Source organism: Trichosurus vulpecula, chromosome 2, assembly GCF_011100635.1.
Source record: "Trichosurus vulpecula isolate mTriVul1 chromosome 2, mTriVul1.pri, whole genome shotgun sequence".
In the NCBI taxonomy this organism is placed as follows: Eukaryota; Metazoa; Chordata; class Mammalia; order Diprotodontia; family Phalangeridae; genus Trichosurus; species Trichosurus vulpecula.
This window is the reverse complement of record NC_050574.1, coordinates 265,463,680-265,489,822: the sequence shown is the minus strand read 5'-3', so window position 1 is coordinate 265,489,822 and position 26,143 is coordinate 265,463,680. Positions and strand designations below refer to the sequence as shown.

Sequence of the window (26,143 nt, the reverse complement as noted above, 5' to 3'; positions counted from 1 at the left end):
GGGAATGGTTAGGGATCTACCATCCTCCAGATGTTGACTAAAACACCTGGTTATTAGAGTGTGTTTAGAAAAAGTACAAACAGCCCAAGATGCTTGCTGATGGCAGCAACCCATGAATTATGTAGCCATTTTCAAAGACAGATCACTTCCATCCACTAACATGCTGTATTAGGGAAGAGAGTGAGGGAGCCGTAGGGACTAAATAAGCCACTGGAAGCTTCTCATCCCTGATTACAGCTTCCAGTAAACATAGCATGCTACGTACCTTACAAAAGGCAGGTTCACTGACTCTAAAAAAAAAATTTCCTTCTTGAACTAGTGCTCTGGTTTAGTTGGAAGGATGGAAAGCTCAGAAAGGAGAGGGAGTGGGAGGCTTATACCTTTTCTCTTAACCACTCCCACCTTCACATAAAATTTGCATGCATCACTAGGGGCTATAAACAAGACCTTTTCTCTCTGTATTGCTAGGCAGTCCCAAATGCAAAAAGTGACCAAAAACTTGGATAGGATAAATAGCTTGAGGATTAATGCCCCTGAAAGGATTAAAAACTGGCAGAATGAGGGAAGAGGGGTGGCAAAATGACCTAGAGTTTCAGCCATGACCGGTTGGAAGTTATTCCACTAGGGGTTTGGGTTGGGTCACAGTACAGTGCCGACCGGAGAGTTCTCGGAGTCACAGCCTTGTTATCGTCAAGGTGAACAGTTCAATTCGTGACCAAGTTGGGCAATGAGATCAACCTGGAAGGCAAAGCTTAACTTGGGTGTGGGGACGTACCCATGGGAGACAATTCAACACACTGGATTAGCAGATAGGATGCTGGGGATGGTGAACAAGCTAGCCCTTGAGAACTCTCTGGAGCCCTTTAAAAATCAGCCCCATAACAGACAGAGTTCGTGGGGCAGCAAAATTGGCCCTTGGATCTGTTGGGGGTAGGGGGCAGAAGTAGGGATGGTTGGGTAAAGGCTTGAAGTGGCTGGTGCTTACTCTATCTTAATGGGTTCACATAAAAGAGAAAGGTCACAGACATGCAGTTTATCGGAGATTCCTAGAAGGTCAGCAAGTCATAATGGAAAGAGCACTGGATTTAGGGGGACTGAACTGCAGGGTTGGAAGGGTCCCAGAGGCCCACTAATTCACCCCATACCCGATTCAGAATCCCACTTGCAGTTTTCCCATCTGGCTTCTCCCAAAGGCCTCTAATACATGTCTCACTAATGAGAGCTGACATTTATATAACACTTTAAGGTTTGCAAAGCTCTTCACATGGATTATCTTTGTTCCATTCTTGTCACAACTCTGTGAGGTAGGTGCTTTTATTATCGTGTCCATTTTACAAATGAGGAAACTGAGGGTGAGAGAAATTAAGTGACCTGCCCAAGGCCACACACACAGGAAGTTGTCAGAGGTGAGATTTGAATACAAATCTTCCTGACCCCCCAAGTCCAGCGTTCAATCCACTGCACCACCAAGCTTCCTACACCATAGCATGTGCTCTCCTCCTTTGGAGAGCTCTTATTTCCAGGAATCTTTTTCCTTACATTCAGCTGAAATCTGTCTCTATAAATTCCCTCTGGGGCCAAGAAAAAAATGAGACTGCTTTTGTGTCCTCCTCCCATACCTCCCACCCCTCACAAGCCTTTCATGCTCCAGGTTAACCAACCTCACTTCCTCAACCTGAACCTCTAATGATGATCTTAGAATCCTTCACAGTCCTGGTCACCTTTCTCTGGACACTCTCCAAATTTTATCAGTGCCCTCCTTAAAATGTGAAACCTGGAACTGAACACACTATTCAAGGCATGGTCTAATCAGAGCAGAGGTTAGCAGGATACCTTCCTCTCATATTCTACACATCATGTGTCTCAAGGCAGCCTAAGATGACATTAACTCTAGGATCTGGGGATCCATTCCTGGCCATGATATTTATTACCTATATGACCTTAGGAGAGTCTTCCGGGCCTCAGGCTTTTCAGGAAAATGAGAGGGGTAGATGATTTCTCAGGTCCCATTCAGTTCAAAATCCTGTAATCCTATGAAAAATGTAGGAGGTAAAATGGGGGAGAACATAGAGAGAGGAGCCAGGGGGAGGATTTTTAAAGCAGATCTTGAGTAGGGAGGTCCCAGGGGATGGTGGGGTTCATGAATAATGTGGTTTAGCAGGGGAATGAAAGGAGAAGGAGCCAGGGATCTCAAAAGTGAAGCGAAAGATGCTGTGGAGAAGGGAACAGGAAGCAGTAAGGACAAAGAACTCTGGGAAAGGGGAAAAGGGAACAGAATTTTTGTTGGTAAGATAGGGAGGGAAGAAGCAGGAGGGAAAGGCTGAATGAGAACCCTGCATTGTATAGGGTGGGAGGAAGGAAGCTAATTTTGAATCGGTGGGAAGTGAGAGGAAAGTAGACATGAAAGGAATGAAGAATAAAGCTGGAATCACCAACTTCTTTACAAACCAGGAAATACTGTATGCATTGGATTGGGGAGCTTTTTCTGAACAAGACAAGTATGTTCAGGATGTTAGAGATAGAAGAGATCCCAGAAGTCATTCGATCCAACCCATTCCCAGCAAGAATCTCCATTTCCTGATAAGTCCTCCAAGGCAGGAGGGGAAAGGAACAAGCAATTATCAAGTGCCTACTATGTGCCAGGCATTATAGTAAGTGCTTCACAAATATCTCGTTTGAAATCCACAGCCTTCCTAGGCAGCCCATGCCCCTTTGGGATAGGTTTTATCTTTAAGAACATCAAGCCTGGATTTCACTCTACAAGTTCCACCCCATTGCTCCCAGCTCCTCCCTTAGTAGGGGGTGGGGGGAAGGCAGGCAAGCCCAACAATTTAAACCCACATGATAGCTACCTACAAATACTTGAAGGAAAACATCTCCCAAATCTTTTCTCCAGGTTAACTATCCCCAGTTCCTTTAGCTGATCTTCACACATCAATTTCACCATCTTCGTTGCCCCTCCCTGGAATACTATTCGGTTTATCAGTTTCCCTCCTAAAATGTGGTGCCTAGAACCGAACATGACATTCCTGATGTGGCCTGATCTAGGCAGAGAATACAAAGACTATCACTTCCCTAGACTTGGACGCTGTGTATGGATGCACTAAATACAGCCCAAGACCACACTAGTGACTTGTAGTGAACTGGCAAACGACAAAAATCCCCTAGGTCTTCTGATGAACTGTCCTCTAGCTAGCCACTCTGTACTTGGGAAGTCGACTTTTTGAACTCCAGAATAAGATTTCTGGCCCATTGTTCCAGCTTGTTAAGATCCTTTTGGATCTTGACTGTGTCATCCTATATACAAAGCATTCTTCCCTTCCAGCTTTGTGTCTTCCAGAGATTTGATAAACGGGCCATATATGCCTTTATTTGAGCCATCAATTTAAAAAATGTTAGCTAGCAATGGGCCAAGCAAAGACTGGAAATTTCCTTCCAGGTTAACATAGAACCATTACCATTAGATTGCTCTTTGCCTCTGACCTTTCAGCCAGTTCCAAATCCACCTAACTAAGCTATTGTCTAGCCTACATCTCCATCTTTTCCACTCAAATAAAATGAGACACTTTGTCAATAAAGCCATATTTTTAACATCTCCCTGGTTTAAGTAAATCTGTCAAAAAAAAAGTCATAGGATCACAGATTTAAAGTTGAAAGGTCCCATAGTGCTCATCTAGTCTAGTAAGTTTAGTAAGACTTGTTCTTCATGAACCTATGCTGACTCTCTGGAATCACTTTCTTTTCTAGATGTTAGGCAGTTAGGTGGGGCACTGCACCCAACGTCAGGAAGACTTGAGTACGAATCCAGCCTTAGACATTTAATAGCTATGTGACTTCTCTGTGCCTTGGTTTGTCCATCCATAAAGTGAGGATAACAGCACCTATCTCCCAGAATTTTTGAGAGGATCAAGTAATCTTTGTAACAAGTGCTTTGCAAACCTTAAAGCATTGCATAAATACTAGCTATATATTGTGTTCACTCACAGTCCTTTTGTTTTGTCAGAAACTCAATCCAAGTTTCACTGGCCTAGAGTTTCTACATGCCACTCCTTGCTATTGATATCAAAGGGGGAAGCATGATCTATTAGATAGTTCCCTGGACTGCAGGTTAATAGACCACTGGAGGGTCTGCTACTGACTCACTTAATGTTTGTGGGCAACTCATGGTACACAATGCACTCCTCTGGGTCTAATTTCCCCATCCATAAAATGAGGAGAAACATCCTCTCCTCTCACCTGAACATCAGAGAGGGGCCTTGTGAAAGATCATGTATACGAAGAAGGTTGAGCTCAGTGAGAGGAAATATCATGAAAATCTGACTCCTGAGTGTTGCAAGGAGGAGTACATTAGAGCAATAACTTCCAAAGTAATAACAAAGGGGATAGTCAATCTGGGCCCTACACCACAGTGTTGTCCTCCACAAAAACCCAAAGAAAACTCCCTAAGGGAAAAAGCTATTAGCAGTCTTTCTCTGGCTGATAACGCCTCAGGATCCCCTGTCTGGCCACTAGATGGGGGATGAGCATCACTTCAGGACCAGACACAACTTTACATTTGAGGTTTCTGTTTGGGGTTTTTGTTTTTGTTTTGTTTTGGCCAAGCTTTTCCTATCTGGTCTGTTTTATTCTACCTGGGAGTAGAAAAACTACAAAGCAAGGGCCCACTTTTATCTATGAGGGAACCTCACAGATTACTAGAAGGAATCTTAAGAGATCAACTATTGTGTTCATCCACCTTCACAGCATTACATTGGGTATAACTTCCATGTACTACGGGAATCACTTAACCATTCTGGGCCTCCTAGTCTTCTCATCTGCAAAATAATGGTGACTGGTATATAGAAGATCTCTGAGGTCCCTTCTAGTTCTAAATCCTATGATCCTATAATCTTAGGCCATTTTTTCCATTTTGAAGATTTTAGGGAAGGAATGATTGAGCCCCTGAGACTTGTTCTAGTCCCATAAAAATTTAAAAATGGGAAGTCCTTATTTTCGTATACCCTAAGCCAACCCACTTCCCATTGTAATTGGGGCCCATTTTCATCCATTCTGTGTTTATTGAAGAATTGATGCTACTTATAACTGGAGTTCTTTAGGAGTGGCCAATAACTCCTGCACATCCTCCAAATGTGATGGGGGTGTGACCACCACAATGCCTAGTTCTGTTTTTTTCATACAAGTGAAAACATTCCAAGGAAGCAGTAGTCAACACACCAAAGCTCATTCTATTTCTACCTCAAAGTGCTCTGTGATCCTATGCAAGTCTTTGCTGTACTTTGAATATCCACTATCCTGTGTAAAACACACTGACCCACAAAAGTGCTCGGAGGTGGGAGCAAAAGGTCATCAATCACAATACTCAGGAAAAATAAAACAACATTCCCTACTGTTTCTCAATATCAAGAGAGGGGCTGATTGTTTCAAATCCCACTGTGGGAAAAAAAAAACCAGGGGAAGTTGAGAAATGGGCATATTTTCCCATCATGGTCAGGGAATGAGGTACCTGACTTTAAAAAGCTACTAAAATTGCTACTAGTCTTTGCTGCCAGCCCTCTTCCCAGTCCCCTGGACTTTTATTAGGAAGACCAAAGATAGGGTAAGTGACATATCAAGGATAATATTGCCAAGAGGAACCCTTAATAAGTAGTCCTAACTACTACTTAGGAAACAACTGGGCAAAGCCTAGGGCCAAGGAATAAGATGAGATCCAGACCTAGGACTCAAGGTTCCAGAAGATATTCTAACATACATTGCCCTTTCTTTTAGATCTGTGGTCCAGAAAAGCTACTCTGTTCTGACCCAAATCTAATGGTCCAGGAGATTCAGAAATGTCTCTCCAAGGAATCTAAGTGCATGCTACTCTTTAGACTGGGCTTGTTTGGATCACTCCTGGGATAGGAGAAACATCCTACTTTTGCTAAGACATTAGAGCCAACCACATGATGCCCTTTCTCATACAGAGGTAGAAAGGAACCAGATCTAATTTGTGTGGTTGTGAGGAGGGGAGTGAGGGGAAAGCAGAAGAGTTCCTTCTTGTCCAGCAGTGAATGGAGGCCCGACCCAGGTAAACAGTAATGAAGGAGCAGAGGAAGAGGAGTTGCTACCAGCATTATACAAAGCTGTGCAGAGCAAAGGGAGTCTTATCTACTATTGCAGTGCCATGAGATTAGGCCAGGGAAAGACAGAGCCCAGAGTGAGATGCTGGGCCCTTGACTTAGCCATCAAAGTAGGTATCCTTCAGTGTATGGAGCTCAGAGTGGAGCCATAGAGCAAAGCCTGATGGTTGAAGAATAGATGAAAACAGTGATAGTCCCTGGGTCCCATCTGGAAGTTGTTGGCATCATCCATACTGAAGAATCTGGGCCCGTCAGACATCAGACCACCTACCAATGACAGAGCAGCTCATCATGAACTCTCATCAAACCCAAGTCCAAAGCTACTTTGCCAAAGTGTGTTATATACAGAGCCATGGCAAAGTGGTCATGGAGGGGGCATTTTAAAAAGGCTCCCTGAACCCTTACTTATCACCCTGGGGTAGAATACTGAGGATGGGGATTAGGCAGGGGCACGTATGAGACCAAGGGAAGGTGATTCATGGCTTCCAACTTCTTGTATGTGGTTATTTGTAGGTGGGGTGGGGATAAAGCCCAGATCATATCCCACCCCTCCCTCTGCTGCGGTCCATCTCAAGTCTTAGTTCATGACTGCAAGCCATACCCCATTTCTCCTATTCCTCCACTGGCACTGCCGAATTCTCCTTGTTCTCTGATGGAATGGCGAGGTAGTCAGACCTAGGGGAGGAGAGGCAGGGGAGAGGGTCAGCCCCTGAAGTCTCCAGAAGTGAAAGAAGAATGAAGGGGAAGGAGGCAAGGCCTAGGGAGCCAGAATTTCTATAGGACAGACCTGCCCCTTCCTTATGGCTCTGTTTTTGAGAGAGGAGGAAAGATGATCACTTCAGAGATTAGGACCACTGATTCAGTGAGAATTATTGTGAGGCGTGCTGGAGTTGGGTTTCCTATATTCAACCCTTCCCAAATGACTGGAAGCTGGTACAATCTTCCACTCTCTTCAATTCCATCTTTACTTCTTGGGGTAGCTATGTAGAAAAAGCTGAAAGATTGACTTTTGGGGCAAGGTTAAGCAACAGCTTGGCACTCAGAGGATGAGAACTCCAGTTGTGGCTGCCCACCTTCTGCTATAACCTTGGGTTACAATGATTAGCCTCTATTTCCTTAACAATGAAATCAGAGCCCAGGTGGTTCTTGTAAGTCACTCAAGGAATAGGAAAGCTTCTCTCTGATGGGCAGGTTCCCCACCTGCCCTTAGAGCACCAGGCTAATAGTCACCAGGTGGGTCATTTACTAGAGATGTAACCATGGGCAAGTCCCTTCACCTTTCTGGATCTCAATTTCCTCATCTGTAAAGTGAAGGGATTGAACCTGGCGATAGCTAGGGTCCTTTTGAATTTTAAAGGCCTATGATTTTGTTATCATATTCTGGTTGGCAACTTTCCAAACATGAGCTCATCCGTGCACATTGTCTGCCAAGATCACTTGGCCAGTCCTCCTTGGGTTTTCCAGTGGTGTTCCAAAAGGATTAATGGAAAAGAGTCAGAATCTTGTCGCCCTTATTTTTGAGATAGGTCACAGCATCCATGAACTGTTAACTTCAGAATGATCAACTGTCAACTCTAGATTATCCATGAAGCTTATATGTATTGCTTAATATCTAGTTGGGGAGGAAGGGAATCTTGCTTTCAAATTCTTAAAGACATCATCATGGAAAGGAAAATAGATTAGAAAGGTACTAATTAATACTACTCATTATCTCCTATACTTTTCCTTTCAAATGTAGACAAGGGGGAAGCCTTTTAAATGAAAAACTGCAATCCCCTCTCTTAACTTAAGAAAGGTAAGAAAAAACAAATGTAGGTTAATATAGTAAGTCTGATACTGCAAGTTCATTTACACTGACTCATTTTAAGCTGGTGCTTTGCATTATTCTGGAGGGTAATGCTATCTCTAGGAGGGAATGAAGAATAGAGAGCTTCACCGAGCGGGTCACAATGGGAAAACTAGGTAGTCCTCTACTCCCACCCGAAGTTCCCATTAAATCAGGCCTTCCTTGTGTGGCTGCATTCTTCTGAAGTATTGTGAGCCCTGAATGCCCAACACATCCACATAAGTAGCCAAATCCATCCCAAAGTCCAATAAACATTCACTGACCTCACAAAATCCATACCATCAATAATATTAATAACTAATATTTATACAGAGCTTTAAGGTTTATAAAGGGTTTTACATAGGTTATTTCATTTGAATCTTCACCAAAAAAAAATTAACCTTGGGAGGTAGGTACTATAGATCTTATTATCCCCATTTTACAGATGAGGAAAGAGAAGTTCAGAGGGTCTAAGTGATTTTCACATGGTCATATGGCTGCTAAGTGTCAGAGGTAGAAGTTAAGCCCTGGTTTCCTGATTCCAGGTCCAACACTCTACACTACACCATGATGAACCTTTCTGGAGTCAGGAAGATATGAGACTTCATTCTACCTCTGACACAGTTATCAGGGCTTCTGTAAATCTTGAAGTCTCTCTGAGTCTCACTTTCCTTATCTGCAAAACTCAATTCTCACACCTATAATACCAGGAAACTTTGTCTGCTCTAAAAAAATTGCCCAAGATTTGATTGAGTTGAATTAGCACATATGAGAGGTTGTAACATAAATTCTCTTTGATTCAAGCAGCCATAGAAGGCAACGGGGCACAGTAGAAAGAACACCAACTCTAGAGTCAGAGCCTTCAGGTTCAAGTCCCAATCTCAGATACTTGCTACCAATGTGCCATAGCGTTGAACTTCTTTAGGCCTTAGTTTGCGCATCTGAAAAAGGATGGAGTTAGACTAGTTAGCCTCCAAAGTTCCTTCTGGTCTAGATCCATCATCCTATCTGGTTTTGCTTTAAGAATACATTACAAAGGTCACACTCAGGAGATTGAAGTGTTTTTAGCCTAGATCAGAGGTTCTTAACCTTTGGCCATCTGATGAAGCCTAGAGACTTCTGCTTAGAATGATGTTTTTAAATGAATGAAATAATAGAGTTACAAAGGAAATATATTGAAATACAGTTACGAAATTTAAAAATGTAGGTTCATGGACTCCAGGTCAAGATGCTTTGACTTAGAGAATCTTTAGAGGGAGTATGATCTCTGTCTTCAAGCATTTGAAAGGCTAGTCCATAGAAGCAGGATTAGGAATGATTATGATACTTGGCCTAAGAGGGGGAAACTAGATTTAGAAAGTGGAAGGGGAAGTTACAGGGAAAGAAATATCGACTTAGTGTAAGGAAGACTTTCATAGCATTGAAAGTTGTTCAAAAATGAAAGGGGCTACCTCAAAAGATAGTGAGTTCCTTGTCCCTGGAAGTCTTCAAGCATAAGTTGGATAACCTCCCACTTGTTGGGATGTTAAAAAGAAGGGTGATCTCCTAGGTAGGAGTTAGACTGTATTGCCTTTCCAAGGTCATTGCCAATTCTGAGATTCCATGATTTGGGGACCTAATTGAAATCTACAGAATCATGACAGAGATGTATTGTTTTCTAAATCCTGGGACACTAAAACCAAGGCCTTCCTTCAAGCTTGAAAGAGATTGTGTCTTTTTGAAATAAAAAGACAAATAAACAGAACAACTCCTTTGTGCCATAAAAAGTAAACTTGGAAACTCATTATTTCAAGGAATGGTACTGGCACTGGGTTCACAGTAAGTTTAGATATATGCTTGGAGTTATAGCTCTAGGGTACCTTGCTAAGGGAAGTAAAGGATGTTTAGGGCATGTACCTAACCTTTTGACATTGAACACAGGGAGGATGACTCTTCCTTCCCAACATCATTTCTTTTGGTGTCCCAGTCAGAATCGGAATGACCATAGCTTTGGCCATATTTGGAGACTTCTGTTCATATGCCTCCATTAGTGCGGATAATTGAGAGTTGACCACATGTTCCCTTGCTTGAGGGTTTGCATGTAATGCATCTTCACGTTTAATATGGAAGTACTGAAGAAGGATCGGACTCAACTCTTTTCCCTTCCTATACTGTCTGGTTATGCCCCCAAACAATTCCAAAACATGTTTGTCTGGATTATTTGAACCTGGAAAAACTAGATGGTGGATTTTTTAAAGGTTTGTCCAAGTTCAGTTACAACATAAGATTGAGCCTCCTGTACTCAAGACAGAAAGCTAAGGTGTGGTTCTCCCAAGCTACACCTGTGGTCCCCAGTGAGAGGTGATGGGTTTGGGCATCAAAGCACTTACGCATTTTCTTGAGCTGCCTCCTCAGCCTTGGAAACCTTCCTGTAACAATAAATCATCTCGATGAGTAGCCACAATGTGAGGAAGACCAGAAGGATGTACATCATGATTTCTGAGACCACCGAGGTGAAGTCCTCTCCAGCTAAGGACAGCAGAAGACACTGGTGAAACCAATCTGTCTGGCCCCAGGACACTCAACATATATACAATATGATATATATATATATATAACATATATGATATAATAATATGTAATATAGTATATAATGATAAATGTATATTATATGTAATAATATACATCATAATATATCATAACCAAGGGAGTTAAGAGTTAGTTATATGGGGCCTGGTTTTAAGGGCCCTAAGGATGAAAGGGCCCTTTCATCCTCTGGAAGGCAGGGGATGAAACCAGTCATGAAGATAAATACTAACCCACACATCCAAGGAGTATTGGAAGTCATAAAATAGTCTAATGAGAGCCAGACAAGTGTTATTAATAGAAATATCCCTGTTCTCCTTTCTATTCCCTTTCACTTTTATTTGTATTAAATTGATGGAGGCAGAGGGGCAGGAGCATGGCTACTGAAGTATCTGTTGTCCACGTTTGGATCCTTTGGGCCTCTAACAATGATAGGATCACAGAGTTGTTAGTGACTTTAGAGTTCTCCTAGTCCAACTCCCCTCATTTTACAGATAAGGAAATTGGGACCCACAAAGGTGAATTGACTTGCTTAATGTAACACAAGTAATAGAACTGGGAATTCAAGTTCTCTGGCTCCATAGTCTCTTTTCACTACCCTAAGTTTCCTTCTGCCATTCCTCAAGACCACTTAAATGTGAATCTCTATTCGTAATGTGGGCAGGGGCTTGGACTACACTACCTCCAAGGTCTCTTCCCTCACTGGGACTCCATGATCATGTTCCTCCAGGGAGCCAGGCATTGAGGATCCCAAGGAAGGATTAAGGGAAAATGGAAAGGAGGGACAATTTGTAAGTATGGAGCCTATTTGGTCAACCAGGGGACAACAAGAAGGGTGAGCCCTTGGGAAAGCATCTGGATTGTGAGGTGGCCACTGAAGGGGGAGAACAGGCTTTTTAGCTTGATAATCCTGTGATTCTAGAACTGAGTACTCTGCTCAGACTTTTGTCTTTTTGAATATTTGCTTTGGTTCAGGATGATTCCTTCCATGTGTGGGTCTCCAGAGGAATTCCCATGACAGAAGAGCCAAATGAAATAAACATAAAATAAAATAAAATGAAATGAAATAAAATAAAAATAAAAAAGGGCAGGAAGCTGAGTGGGGTGTCTGACTGACTGCTCATGAGAATCATTTGTCTAGCATTTCTGCCATGGCACCAGCAGAGGGAGCTGCCTACCCCTCCCCAGGGAGTTAGCACGTGTGTTAAAGACATGAGAAAGAAACTTGGTACCTTCTGGATCAATCAGATTGTAATTTTACTTTTTACATGTCTGTCTCTCCCCCTCTCCCGTAAGTCTACTGACTGGCAAGGACCACTGCTCTGTTCAGGAAAGTGTAAAATCTAAATAACTTTTAGTATAATGGAAGGAACATTGAGCCTAGAACTCTGAGATCTCAGCTCCTATCCAGGTTCTCACACTTACTGCACGTAATCAAGAACATATCACTTCACCTCAGCTTTCTCATCTATCAATTGTCCATGATAATGCTTACACAGGATGATTGTAAGGAGAGTGATTTGTAAATCTTAAAGGGCTCTATAATTTTTTTTTATCAGTAGAGAAAGTGGTGGACTTAGAGAGTCAGGATTCCTGGGTTTCATTTCTAGAAGCAGTCCTGAAGTTATTTGGACTGGACCTTTCATCCTTCCCTCACACTCTTTATCCCCTCATCACCCTGGTTCTCCATTCAGGGGTAATGATAACACTGGAGGAGGTTAGGGATAGACCACCTCAGGCAAATTAAATGAAAGGAAATTATGATTTAGTTTAGGAAAGAGAGGACTGAGAGGGACCTCCATATCAGTCTTCTGGTAAGTGAAGGGATTTTTTTTTAATGACTGAGAAATAGTTCTCTGTTTCCATGTAGGACAGGAGAACACATATATTATGGTAGAAGAGATTTGGGTTAGACTATTGGGAGAACTTACCAGCTAAAAGAAGGGAGGTTCTAGAAGATGTTTCTTCTGGATATTTTGAAAAAAAGACTAAGGAGCCATTACTCTGGTAATGATTCAGAGAGGGGAGGTAGCCTACCTGCTTAAAGTTCCTGGGGGTTGGACCAAATGGCTTCTTAAGTCTATACACTCCTAGCCCCAAAAGTTAGCGATCCAGAAGAAAGAGGGGAGGCCTAGGGAAGCCTGGAAGAATGATGGTTCCAATAGACACCAAAGAGTTGTTGCTATTTTGGTTTGTACTCAATCTGATGATTGACCATCTTCTCTGAAGATACGAGCCTGGGGAACAGGCTAAAATCAATCTATATCTAACCTTCCAGCTGGCAGCTTCCCCTTCCTTGGCAGAAAATGATAGCAGAGAAAGCAGTAATAAGGGAAAGGATCAGAGAGCCAACTCTATCTAGGAGCTGGAGAGTGGACCATTGAAGAAGTCTGGTATACTAGTTATATTTTGAGACAGTTCTCTTTTTTAAGATTTTGATAAACTCTCATGAACTTGGATCCCACCAGCTGTCTCCCCTTGTGAAGGATCCCCTTGCGAAGACCTGTGCTCTGACCTTACCTTCCTCAGTGACTTTGAGGGGGATGAGCCTTGTGGTCTTCACAAAGGGACGATGTGAGTCAAATTCAAACTCCCGGGAGACATTGCAGGTGTAGATACCGGAGTCATTCAGGGTAACATTGAGCACGGTGAGGGAGACATCCTGCAGGTCTTTGCTCCCATTCCACTGCAGGCGGCCTTGGAAGGGACTTTCGACTTCCTGGTGACCATTTCTGAACTCATAGATCTGAAATTAGAGAGACAGAAAGAGGAGACAGGTCCAGAAGGGGCAGATATGGAGTGAGGATGAGGGCATGAAGGGAGCAGATGTAGATGGGTAGAGGAGAAATGGGTAGCAAGGAAAAGGAGAAGGCAGAGAGAATGGAAAAACATATAGAGGACTAGGGCAAAGGCAGGTGGGAAAAGGCAGAGGGAGAGGAAAGAGAAGGACAAAGGAAGGAGGTGGAAGAAATAGGCCAGAAGTTGGGGATGGAATGGGAGAGTGAAAATTGAGGAAAGAAAGGGATTAGAAAAAAAGGGGGCACAAGACTATAGATTCAGAGTTGCAAAGGATCTTTGCAACCATCTAGTCCAACTCCTAGATTTTAAAGAAAAAAAATACTGAGGCTCAGAAAGATTATATCCAAGATCACACAAGATTCAGCAGCAGAGCTAGAATTTAAACTCATTTTCTTGGACTCCAAATCCATCACTTTTCTGTTGTGCCCTCTCTAGTAATGAAAGGAAAAAGTTGGAAACATAAAAGAGGTGCACGGTCCATGTGGCTGGGTGGATAAGAAGAGGTGAAGACCAAGAGATTTTTTACAGAAGTCAGAGCTGGAAAGGACCTCAAGGGCCATCTGGTCCAGCCCAAATCAGAATCCTTTGGACATCACATTGAACAACTGGTCATCCAGCCTTCACCTGAAGTTCCTTTAGTAATAAGCCCATCTGTAGGCCTTTAGGGATCCTTGCGCTCTACAGCTTAACTCCTTGACTGTCAAAGCTGACCCTCCATGCAAAAGGATGTGCCCACATCCTTATCAATGTTCTAGATATTTTGTTTCCCTTGACCAGGAATTTGGACTTTGTACCCAATTGACTATTTTGTATTATTCAGGTGCAAAGTACATATAACAGATTCTTAGCAAATCACTGTTGGACACAGTTCTCCTTAGATTTTTCTATATTGGCATGAACCTCTGTAGTTCAGAGTCACAAACAAATTAGCCTGTGGGAAAAAAATCAGCATTTTGTATAATTACAAGGAAAAAAATCCTTGGCATTAGTCTTATTCCACCTTGTGAGCCAGAAATTTTTTCCCTCTATCACAGTAAGTATGAATAGTATTGAGGAGTTTGTAAAGTACTTTTCAGTCCTTTTCTCCATCTTAATTAGCCTGTTTTACATGGGAAAGAGTATGGAAGGAGTAATCAGGAACCCTTGCTCTAATCCTGGCTCTGCTCCTAGCAGGCTGTGTGACATTGAGTTCACCCTCTTGGGTGAACCCCAAATTTCCCATCTCTAAAAGGAAAAGGTTGAATTAGATAGTCTTCCAACTTTAGCATTCTACAATTCTAAATGCAGAAGGCCAGGGTCTGGCAAAGCTCTAGCTTGATGACAAGCTGCAGTGGTTGAGAATAACCATAATAGTTAGCATTTATATAACGCTTTGTGGTTTGCTAAGCACTTTAGATGGGGCATTCCTATTTTGCAAATGAGGAAACTGAGGCTGAAAGACATTAAGTGGCTGGCCCAAGGTCACCCAGCTAGTAAGTGCCTGAGGCAGGATTTGAACTCAGGACTTCATGACTCCAAGTCCAACACACTAGCAACTGTAGCACCTAGCATCTCCTGGAGGAAATTGCTTGTAGATCCTAGATGTAGTTTAGGAGGCAAGGGACAAGCTGACTGGCAATGGGGAAAGGAGAATAGAAGAGACAAAGAACCTCTGCACTAGGAGAGCCCTTGAAAGGACATTTAGTCTATCTGTCTCTGTGTCACACAGATGATAATCCATTTTGTTTTTAAGGCCTCAAGTCCTAGAGGCCAGTGAGAGGAGGTAAAATTCAAAAATTCTGTTTAACTGCTTGCTGGGGTGGGGGTGGGGGGGCAAGTATGAGAGGAAGTATGGTGTAGCAGAATGCGTGTTGGAATTGGAGATAGAAGACTTTTATCAAGGGTTCAAGTCTTGGCTCTGATATTTACCAGCTAAGTAGGCCTCTTTGGACCTACTGTTTCTCATCTGTAAAATGAAAGTATTTGAAGTAATTGCATCACTGAATTGTTGTAAGGCCTTATAAATACAGAAACCCATTATGACTGGGGAGGAAGATGAAACTATGGGCTAAAGATGAAGCTTGGGAATTCATTATGGAATTCAAGGATCTATGCTACTCATCACCCCAGACCCTTGAGATCTTGTTGCCTACAGTGCCTTTCTCCGAGGCTCAATTGCACCAAAGCTGTCAATTAGCCACAGTGGGAGAGCTGAGTGTATGGAAGTGTCTTCTCTCCAGAAGTCAGCAAAAGTAACAGAAGAGCCAGCGGCTGTACATACAAGGAAATCTTTACCGCCCTCCGGCCTGTAAAACCATTCCACCACAGTACTGGCTGTCACTTCTTCTCTCTTCATGCAGGAGATGCACCGGAGTTTCATCTGTTTGCCCTGGACTGCTTCTGTCTCAGAAGGAACTTCCACGCAGACTGGAAAACAAACATGCACTGGAGAGGGAGATGGAGCAGGGTATTTAGGAGGGTGGGGTAGAAGAGAGGCATTGGGAAGGGAGACCAGAGAAGAGGGGAGGGAGGGAATAGAGAGATAAAAAACATATAATGATGAAACAATGACCAGGGGAAATAGGAGAGATGCAAAGGCAACCCCAACATTCAACAAAACATTGAAGTACTGACTATGTGCAGAGCATGATGATAGGAGCAGGGCAGATAAAACTATGTACAACTGAATCTTTGATCTCTGCCCTCATGGTGTTCATTATCTTCAGGAATAACACGCAAAAATAGTTATAATTAAAAAATCCCTTAATCTTCCCTCACCTTGGTAAGGTCTGTCTTACAACTGAATGTCTGTTAGGTACAGGGAGGGTCTTCTGTAGTACTGATAAGGTTTATAAAATACTAAGGTCACAACTACCCTCCAAGGTGCATAGTACAAGTTTTATTAAAGTGTTATTATTATTTTACAGATGAGGAAACTGAGGGTAAGAGAGGTAAAATGGCTTTACCTTTATTTCATTCTTTAGAGGGAGCTTTAGTAGAAGAAAGAATGGGAGCAGAATTCTAGTTGAAGGACACAGAGGAGGAGAAAGAAGAAATGACAGAGGAGATTTGGAGAGTTTGGGAATTCTGAAGTTTGTCAGAGACTGAATTTGAGGATGGAAATTTGGGAGGATTCAAAGAGAAGTCAAAGGGAGACTGGAAGTTGAAGAAGGATGAGAACCACAGGATAAGGATGCTAGCAGGAAAAGGATTCAAGAAGAAAGAGGAGGATCAGAAAGGAGAAGGATCTGCATTGAAGGGGCAAAAAGAGAAGAGAGGAGAAGAAGGAGGAAGAGGTCTGGAGGAACAGAAAGAGAAACAGTAGGGGAAGGGCTTAGGGAGGAGAAGGATCTGCATCAAAGGGACAAAAAGAGAAGAGAGGAGAAGAAGGAGGAAGAGGTCTGGAGGAAGAGAAAGAGAAACAGTAGGGGAAGGGCTTAGGGAGGAGAAGGATCTGCATCAAAGGGACAAAAAGAGAAGAGAGGAGAAGAAGGAGGAAGAGGTCTGGAGGAAGAGAAAGAGAAACAGTAGGGGAAGGGTTTAGGGAGGAGAAGGAAGTCCATCAGGCAAGGGAAAAGAATTTAGATGTGGCTCTCAATGTGCTCACTTGAACAGAGTGAACAGTATTTGATTGGCTAGGTGATTGTCGCCTATGGTCAAATGCAGTCTGGTCTCCCTAGCAGAAAAGAAGGTAAAGGTGAACCTCAGAAAATGCCTCTTCACTTCTCAGGCTATCAGAGAAAATGAAGAATTTCTTTTAAAAAAGTGACTTTGCCTCTTTGACCGTTTCCCTTTCCTGTTCCTTTCTCTTTCACCATATTTTGCCACCTTCCACCTCTCCATCCTAACCTTTGTGGACAGATGGAAGGTGGCCATCCTGACCACATGGAGAGATGCAAGGTGGCAGAATATAATGAAAGGGAAGAAATAAAAAGAAAGTTTGAAGATGGAAGAAGTAAGGGGATACTGAGGGCACAATGTAGCGGCTATTTGATGATCTGATAACAAAAAGTCAAGTCTACTGTTTTTCTTGGTCATGGAGCCAAAGAACCTCCCAAGATTTATCAGATTGGATAACTCTGGTGATTGGTGTGGGCACAGATATTACCAGAAGAAAATCCTGCTTTAGACTAAATCATAGGCAAAAAAATTTAAGTTTTTATCAGCACAGGTAGTGTTAAGTAAAGGTAAAGGTTTCAGAAAGAAAGGTAGTTTTGGGAAGTGAATATCTGGTTAAAAAGGTGATGTCTGAGGGTGGGATTTGCATTTCTAGACCATGGCTTAAAATATAGAAATATAGGAAATAGAAATATAAAATATAGAAATATAGATTCTATAAAATATAGAAATCATCTGGACAGAGATGGAATACTTAATAAGAGCTATTCAGAATATTTGCCTAAAGTTTGCCAATCTAATTAAAAGGAAGTTAGAAGGATAATAATATGTATACCCATACATATTTATGATAAATTTATAAACATATCTATTATATATTTAATATGGTCTTTTTTTAAAAGGGAAGTAATCAGGGTTGTGACTTGCCCAGGGGCACGCAGCTAGCAAATATCTGAGACTGGATTTGAACTCAGGTCCTCCTGACTCCAGAGCTGGTGCTCCATCCTCTGTGCCATCTAGCTGCCTCTTTAAAAAGTTTTTTTTATCTATTTAAAAACACACACACACATGTCCACTGGGTTAAATGCTACCAAGATTGCAACTCATCCATGCCTGCCCATACTACGTTACCCTTATTTATCTTCCCAAATGTCTCCAGCAGGGAAATTATCCAATGTGCTAAACGTGTAGCTCTTGTTCTGATAATTTTGTGGATAGTAATGGAGCATGCAGGTTGCCCATTGATTATCCCTCCCTCTTGCTATATGGACAGCCCATCTTTTTTTATGGTCAAACACTTCTCTGATGATGCTACTTTGCCCGTATAATTCCACTTTGGTTAGATGTTGCAGCCTGTTCATACTCACTGAATGGCTTTTTACTGTCAGATTAGTCTAAATTTCAGTTCTTTGGAGAATGCAGTGTTCCATGATTCATAGCAATGCACCACCATGAGAATATTAGTATTAAAAGATGAGGGAGAAGTTTGAGGTCATTAAAATGGAGCACAGTTTCCACAAGGCCATTCGACCTGATTTCTTCATCCTATTCAGTTTGGGTTAGGTTAATTGTCCATTTCTCTTTTTTGGCAACAATTGAGGTTAAGGTCAGATCTGAACTCAGGTCCTCCTGATTCCAGGACCAGTGCTCTATCCATTTCACCACCTACCAGCTCCTAAATGTATTTTTTTGAAGGGGAAAGGCAGGACAATAGGGGTTAGGTGACTTGCCCAAGGTCACACAGCTAGTAAGTATGTCAACTATCTGAGGCCAGATTTGAACTCAGGTCCTCCTGACTCCAGGACCAGTGCTCTACTCACTGCACCTCCTAGCTGCCCCAAGTTAATTGTCTATATGCAGTGTTTGCTGCATATATGTACTAGTTGTTGAGTTCTATAGCTTATCCTTTCAAGTAAATATCATAGTCTGCATTCTTCATTCATTTTGTTATTCCATAGTCAGCCCCAGCTCTTTTCAGTAATTATGGATCTCATCTATGTAAAACATTTAAAATTTCATTTAATAATAATTATTGTTTTGAGATGTATGCTGAGTTAAGCATCATGAAATTAACTTTGCAACACTTTCAATAGTGTATTAGTACTTTTTTTTCATAAAATCAACTGTTTGTTTAAATAACTTCATTCTAATTGTTAGCCATTTTTTTCCCACTTGGACTGTCCAGTCTGCCAGTGTACAAGAAAACTGAATTACCAGTATACCTGCACTTAGTAGTTGTTTAATAAATCCTTGTTGACTGATTAAATTATACAGATTTTGTATATGGGCCATTGCTGCAGTAGACAGAATGATTAGATCTTGATTGGCTCAGTAAAGTTTTCATGGAAGAGCTGAGTTTTAAAAACAATCTTGATCCTTTTCTGGAACAAAGTCAAGATTGTGCAGAGGCTGAAATTAGGAACAAGGTGTTCATGGAATCATAGAAATCTGAGAATTGATGGGGAACTCAGAGGTCATTCAGTTCAACCATACCTGAAACAGGACCTCTCCCCCCAACCCCCTTTCCATTACAATATAATCTTGTTGCCTTTAAAAAAAAAAATCCATTCCCTTTCCGGACTGTTAATTGTCAGCACAGAGAGAACAGTTGTAGGACTCAGTCTTGAGGAAAAATCCAAATTAATAAGTAAGTAGTCAGTTAGTTTAGCGATGATGTGCTTAAAGTGGAAACAGTGAGGTAGCACAGAATGTAAAATTGTTTTTTATTTCATCTTTTTCTTTTACTAATGTAGCATATGCTCTAGAGCCACTCTCCCAACCCCCATTTGCATTGGGAAGTCAGCTCCCCAAAAGGTAGCCCTCTTGGTTAGAGAAGACCCTGAGGGACTAGAGATGGTTTTATATTACTATAGTTCACAAGTACCCTACTGATGTACTTCCCCAATTGATTATCAGGAAATATCAATTAGTCATCCAAATTTAACTAGCTTTTAAGTATTTGCTATATTGGCATCTTTGATATGAAAGAACCCCTAAAATGTCTGTGACAAATTCTCCCACACATTCAAAGATCCTTGTAGAGTGGGCTCAAGTTTAGCATCCATGTGTCTTAAAGAGGGTAACTCATAGCTACTTTAAGTCCTTTTGTTATAGTGTTCAAGATGTTCCCCTTAGGTACAAATTAGTACTTCTGGGGCATTCCTGGTTCGGTCTTCAATCTGCATGAAAACACTGTTGCCAGCTGTTATATGGGGGGACTTCTTTTGATGAAAAGTCTAAATCCAAAGGTAATCTGAAGGCCTTTTCCAGCCAAGTGGTGGGGGTGGGGACAGAGATTACCAAGATCAAGGCTAACACTGGGTCTCTTCTCCTATTCGCTAAGTGACTCTTTCTTATTTGATTCTCATCTGGCTCTCCACTTGGTTGAGTCTCTCAGTTCCAAGTTGGCTTAATATTTTATAGACAACCCATGGGGCATGACCAAGTTTCCTCATACCATCCAAATATACTTCCTGGGCAATCCAATTCATCTAAATGGCTTTCAAATATATTTAAACTGATCGAAGACTCTATCCACTCTTAAAGTACAGCCTAAGACTGACTAGTTCAATAAAGAAATATTCCCACCTCAGTTAAAGGGTATCAGTTAAGGTATCAGAGCATAGAATTTTGATGCCTGCTTTAATTGGCATGGGATGCTTACTTTAATTGGCCTTGTCTAGGTTGGAAATTGTTGACTTTGGCTCAAGAACTTATTTTTATAAAAAATATTTTGATTACGTATTTTAATATAATTAATTTCTTTTGTGATCCTGTTATTTTATTTTACATATTAAAAATATCATTCTGAGACAAGATCTATATCATCTCTGAGTTTGTATTGCTTGAAGCCTAATTGTAAACCAAATAAATTTCATTGCTTCTCTTCTCCTGGTTGAACTCAGCTTGGATATATAGAAATCAGATGAAAGACTGTCCTAGAAACTTCACTCATTCAACAAAAATGTATTAAGTGCTTACTTAATAACACAAATAAATAATAAAGAACATTGTGGTAGGCATCAGGAAAGATTGAGAGTTTAGAAAAGACACCTTCAATGACCTCATGAAGTTTTTCAGTCCAACTGAACTATCCAGCTGTCTCTCTGTCTGTCATAAATCCCTTATTCTGATGTTTTACCATTTATACCCATACTTTACAGTATATGCATTGTCCTTGTCCATATGTTTCTTAAGTCTTTCTATATGTGTTGGTCTGTTTCTCACATCCATTTGAGGGGAAGATTGTGCCATTATCCCTTTGGTATCCCTTCATTACATCCAATACCAATCTATATATGCTGTGGGTATTTAAGCAAAGTTGTAGGTCTCACTATAGTCTAAATAGAAATGGATTTGAAATCAGAGAACCTGGTTTTGAATCCTTGTTCTTCTTACTTACAACCTTTGTGACCTTGGGCAATTTACTTCCTCTTATAAAATGAAGTGGTTGGATTGGGTGACCTCTAAATTTCCTTCTTGATCTAAATCCTATGAGTTCTTGAGTGAGTGACCTTGAACAAATCACTTGACCTTGAACAAATCACTTGACCTTCTATTGCCCTAAGTTTCAGTGCTGAAATCTTTGATTTGTTTGAAACCTTGCTTCAGCAGCCTTCTCCTCCTGCCATTAGGGTACCCTTCTTCCATTGGTGACTTTCTTTTGGAACCTGCATTTTGAGAAAGGGCCCAGACCAGGAATGCTTCATTCTCTGGACTTCTCTACCATATCCCCATGCAGTTACCTTATCTCCACTCCCTTCAACTCAATTTTCTGTGTTGTCTTTCCCCACTAGAATGCAAGTTCCTAGAGGGCAAAGACTATTTTTGGCTTGTATGTCTATCCCCAGCACTTATCATAGTACTTGGTGCTTAATAAATGCTTGTTGATTTTCCTACTCACTGGAGTAAAGACCCAAGAAGGGAGGAAATGCCATGTGGATGCTCTTGATGAAGTCACTTTATGAAAGTACAAAACTAACCTTAAGTATAGTGTATGGCTCCCTGTATGGCACTCCCCAAATATCTGTCTTTACTGTCTTTTTCATAGTATTGACTCCTTTAGGGTTTAGTATTAAAAGCCCCCATTAAAATGAAAATATTACACAGAATTAGTAAAACCTTGTCACTATTGAATTTTATAAACCATCATACAACACCACAGCATGAATTAATCAAATGAAAGACAATAAGAGACAATCACTTGCTTTTCTGTCTCCTGACTCTGTGCCTTTTAGTTGGCTGTCCCTCATGCCTGGATTATTCTCCCTTCTCACCTCCTCATACTGGCTTCCCTAGCCTTCAAGTCTAAGCTGAAATCCCACATTTTGCAGGCTTTTCAAAGTACCTCTCATTCCTAGTGCTTTCCCTTTAAGATAAGCTTCCATTTGCACTGTATATATCTTGTACACATAACTTTTTCCTGTTGTCTCTTTCATGAGAATGTAAGCTCCTTGAGGACAGGATTCACTTTTTTTGCCTTTCACCTTAGCATTTAGCTCAGAACCTGGTGCTTAATAAGCCTTTAAGAAATGTTTGTTTACTGATACAATAACAGGGCAGTTGAAAGAGCACTAGAATGGGAGTCAGGAGACTGACTTCTGTTTCTGGCTATGCCACTAATTAACTATCCTTGGGCAAGTCAGCTCACCTCAGTCCACAGTTTTTTCAGCTCTAAAATTAGATCTAGATAATTTCTAAGGACTATTCTAATATTCTATGATAAATTATCCAGCTTATTACCTCACAGGACCATGAAGGCAGATCTTTTTGATGGAAAGAGATAAAAAGAAAAGATTCAGAGTATGGGCTGATGCATAGGATGACCAGCCTGTGTGAGGGGCTGCAGTGAGGTTTATGGGCAGCCAGATGGAAACATGGGGCTGACAGGCTTCTAATAGTGAAAGGTGTCAACAAAGTACAGGAGGAAGACAGAACTCGAAATGGAATTTTACAAACAATGACAACTGCTGGTTTTACTATTTTACCAGGGGCTGGCTGGGAGAAATTATGCCTGATAAAGGGTCCTTTCTTCTTTGAAGAAACATGCAGCAAATTAAATAAAGGGGCCTTTTCCATTCATATTGAGCTTTATGGGAAAAGGCAACTGGGGAAGGGGCCACTCATCTCATCCAAGGTGAAAATACTCCTGCTGGAGCCCGTATGCAAATGAAGTGAAATGTTTTGAGGTGAGGCTTTCACTGGGATCCTGCAGTCAGGATTTCCCCAAACCACACCTCCTCAGTACTTTGGTTTGGTAAATCATTGTACAGTTTACAAGGCAGTAAAACGATTTGAGCCAGGGTGAGCAGACATGGTTGTAGCAGGCACATTTGCTCCACAGGGTTTTCTTCTCAGCATGTAGCTATTCCAGCAACAGCCAGCATTTTTCATCATGCCCAAGCCTCCCTTTTGAAGCCCTAATATCTGCAAACAAATTCCCAGTCTTAAGCCATCAAGGCAGGTGAGATCATCAGCAGCCTATTGTGTCTGTTCTACCTCTAGCCTTAGGTCTATTCTACTGGGAATAGATGGCAGTGTGCCTGCCCTCTGGGCTGGCTCTGATTCTGCCTTCTCCTCTTGCCTAGACTGTTTCCTCTCTGCCTCATCAAGCATTTTGTTAAAAGAAAACTCAGCTCTGCCTCAGCTCACATGAGCAGCCATATAGTGCTGGCAGGCAGGGTCAACACTGGAGACCTGACAAAGAAATACAAAGGCAGAGAGGCTAGTCCTGTCAGCATGTCGGCCACTGCTACAGCAAAGAAAGCTTCCTGCCATTCAGGGAAGCACAGTTCAACATACCTGGCTTCAACACAAGGGGATAGTTTTATCCATATACAGCTGACTGCTCATGATCAGTTCTAATTCAGTGAAGTGGCAGCATAAATAAACTAAACAATACATGATTTAATAATTGTTCCTGTTTGGCTTAAGAATTCAGAGTCACCCAGGCAGAGAGGCACATTTAGGTAAGCAACAACACATTTTTAGATACAGTTAATTCCAAGCCCAATTTTGACTCCTTTCTGGATCAGTCCTAGAACTCAGAATTCAGCACTCCACTGGGTGATAGAAGGAGGCTCAGGAAAATTATGAAAGCCACCACAGACTCTCAGAATGGACAGTTGTGACTTGACTATATAGTTTTATAATATTTTAATGCAAACTCTTATTCATTACAAAGACCCTAAAAACTCATCTTCAGGTGTCAAGGAAAATAAATGTTATTTTACATTTTTCCAGTTTATTTAACACCTACAGCAAAAATATCTTTTCCACCATCTTTCTCAGTTTCCTTAGAAGTAAGCAGCTGCATTAATGGATGGTACCTTTTCATTCAGCGACTGCATTCATATGTCATATACATATGTAGTACATATCACATATATACATGTATATACATATATGATAGAGTAGGTAAACATATACACTGAATGCAATATTTGTCCAAATGAATAGAAGGCATCCATCGATGATATAAATACACACACATTAAAAAAAATAGTTATGTAAATTTGCCTACCTAGCCACATTTCCAAAAGGATTGGCTATTTATTAGGAAAGAGGTAGTTGTGAAATTACCATTGCTAATATAATTTGGGCAATGGACACGGTTTTTACCTTTCCAGAGAGGAAAAGAAAACCCTCCCAGAATGGTAAAGGAATTGTGAGGCAATGGAAATCCACCAGTGAAGATAAGAGAGAGGAAAAAAAAAGAAACCTCCAGCCCGCATCCTCAATAATGAGGCTTTCTTCATCTGGCAGAGATACATAAATGGGGCTCAGTCAATATTCACTGGTATCATTAATATTATTAATACTTGTTATTATTGTCAGTGTTATTACAGTTATCTGAGTCTAGCATAGCAGGGGGCCATACTTACCCCAGCAGATGAGCATGAGGGAAGCCAGAGAAAACAAGCTACTGAGAGCAGGCATTTTTCTCAGACTCCGGCCTGATAAAGCGTTTCTCTTCGACAAGGACTGCACCCCTTCTTTCGAGGAAACCTCCAAGGATGAACTCCCTTAGGAGAAAAGCTCAGACAGTTGGATTGCTGGGAACACTTTTTGAGGTAGGTTTCAACACATTGGTGCAGCTTCCGGCTCTTTTCAAAGGCAGCAGCCCCTCTGCCTCCCCCACCACCCCCAAATCCTCCCACCCCCTCAGGGATTGGTTCTTACTTCTAAGGAGAGGTTCAGCAAATCGGAAATTTTCTCTACGTCGGGCCAGTAAAACCTAGTTCAGAACCGCGGACAGTACCTCCTCACCTCCTCCTGAACTCCAATCTCGATTCCCTTCCGTCTGTTCTTTTCTCTCAAGGTTTAGCCTCGGAGTTCAGCATATAGGCGGGAATGCTCCATGCTTTCCGATGACACCTCGCCACGATACAGCTCTCCGCTCTAACTGGGTTCGTCGGCACCCCGGGAGCTCCAGTTTCATCTGCCTTGCCCAAAGGTTCTCGCTGTCAGAGCTTTGGAATGGCGTAGCCCCGGCCCTCGAAGACACACCAGGGCTGCTCGTCGGAGGGGGAAATTTCTCTTCTGTTTGTCCGTCTGGTTCTTTAATCCCCAGGAGGTTCTGAGAGGCTAGGGCTAGAGGAGGACGCTCAGGGTTCTGCTGGGGATCCGAGAGAAGGGAGGATAGGTGGGCGGGGCAGGGAGAGAGGAAAAAATCCAAGCCACCCTCGGTCTTCACGCCCTGATGGTGCTAGATGACCCCTTGTGACAGGTAGTCTGAGGAGCTGCCCAGCTCTGAGCTCTCCTAATCCTAGAGTGTTCACTCAGCCTTGACATGCGCAGCCTTAACATGTTCCCCGCCCCCACTGCCTCCCTGGGCCCACCCCCCTCTTTGCACTCACTCCCCACACCCATAGAGATTGCCACTCCTACAGCGGAGTACACCAATGAAGCTCCCTCCTTCCCCTCCTCCAACTCAAGGCCAGGGGGCGGGGAACACCTTTCATCCAGACAATTTTCCCGCTATGTTTCTTCCTCTTCTCCCCATCAGTCCACCACACCCTCCTCACCGCACAGGCACACACACACACACACACACACACACACACACACACACACACACACACACACGAACACCACTTCAGATAAACCCACATTTCCACTCGTGCACACATCTGCTTTCTTTACAGAAAGAAAACAGAAAGCTTCTCTCGAGGCAAATGATGTCATCTTCGATGTACACAACACATAGCTTCCCTTCCCCCCAACCCACATCCCTCTTTTA

General features: G+C 42.0%; 1 protein-coding gene across 5 annotated transcripts; it reads right to left on the bottom strand.

Moving 5' to 3' along the window:
- Window positions 1-1,447: 1,447 nt before the first annotated feature.
- On the bottom strand, window positions 1,448-25,680 carry SCN3B (sodium voltage-gated channel beta subunit 3). 5 transcript variants are annotated; one of them, XM_036745111.1, is made up of 6 exons: window positions 24,786-25,680; window positions 15,566-15,729; window positions 13,027-13,252; window positions 10,311-10,449; window positions 6,718-6,791; window positions 5,038-6,383 (listed from the first exon to the last, which is right to left on the bottom strand). In XM_036745111.1, exons 1-5 carry the CDS (start codon window positions 24,838-24,840, stop codon window positions 6,728-6,730), a joined length of 648 nt encoding a protein of 215 aa, XP_036601006.1. In that variant the 5' UTR covers window positions 24,841-25,680; the 3' UTR covers window positions 5,038-6,383; window positions 6,718-6,727. The 5 variants fall into 5 exon arrangements, with proteins under 5 accessions (XP_036601007.1, XP_036601006.1, XP_036601005.1 ...); XM_036745110.1 differs by having other exon boundaries at window positions 5,038-6,791; window positions 24,786-24,926; window positions 25,171-25,513; XM_036745114.1 differs by having other exon boundaries at window positions 5,038-6,791; window positions 24,786-24,926; window positions 25,084-25,134.
- Window positions 25,681-26,143: the final 463 nt, after the last annotated feature.

Coding starts and splice junctions, on each gene's coding strand:
- SCN3B (XM_036745111.1), bottom strand. CDS start 24,840: ATGCCTGCTCTCAGTAGCTTGTTTTCTCTGGCTTCCCTCATGCTCATC. Junction 15,730..24,785: donor CCTCATGCTCATCTGCTGGG/GTAAGTATGGCC, acceptor CTCCCTCTCCAG/TGCATGTTTGTTTTCCAGTC. Junction 6,792..10,310: donor GAGGCAGCTCAAGAAAATGC/GTAAGTGCTTTG, acceptor CTCCTCCCCTAG/GTCTGACTACCTCGCCATTC.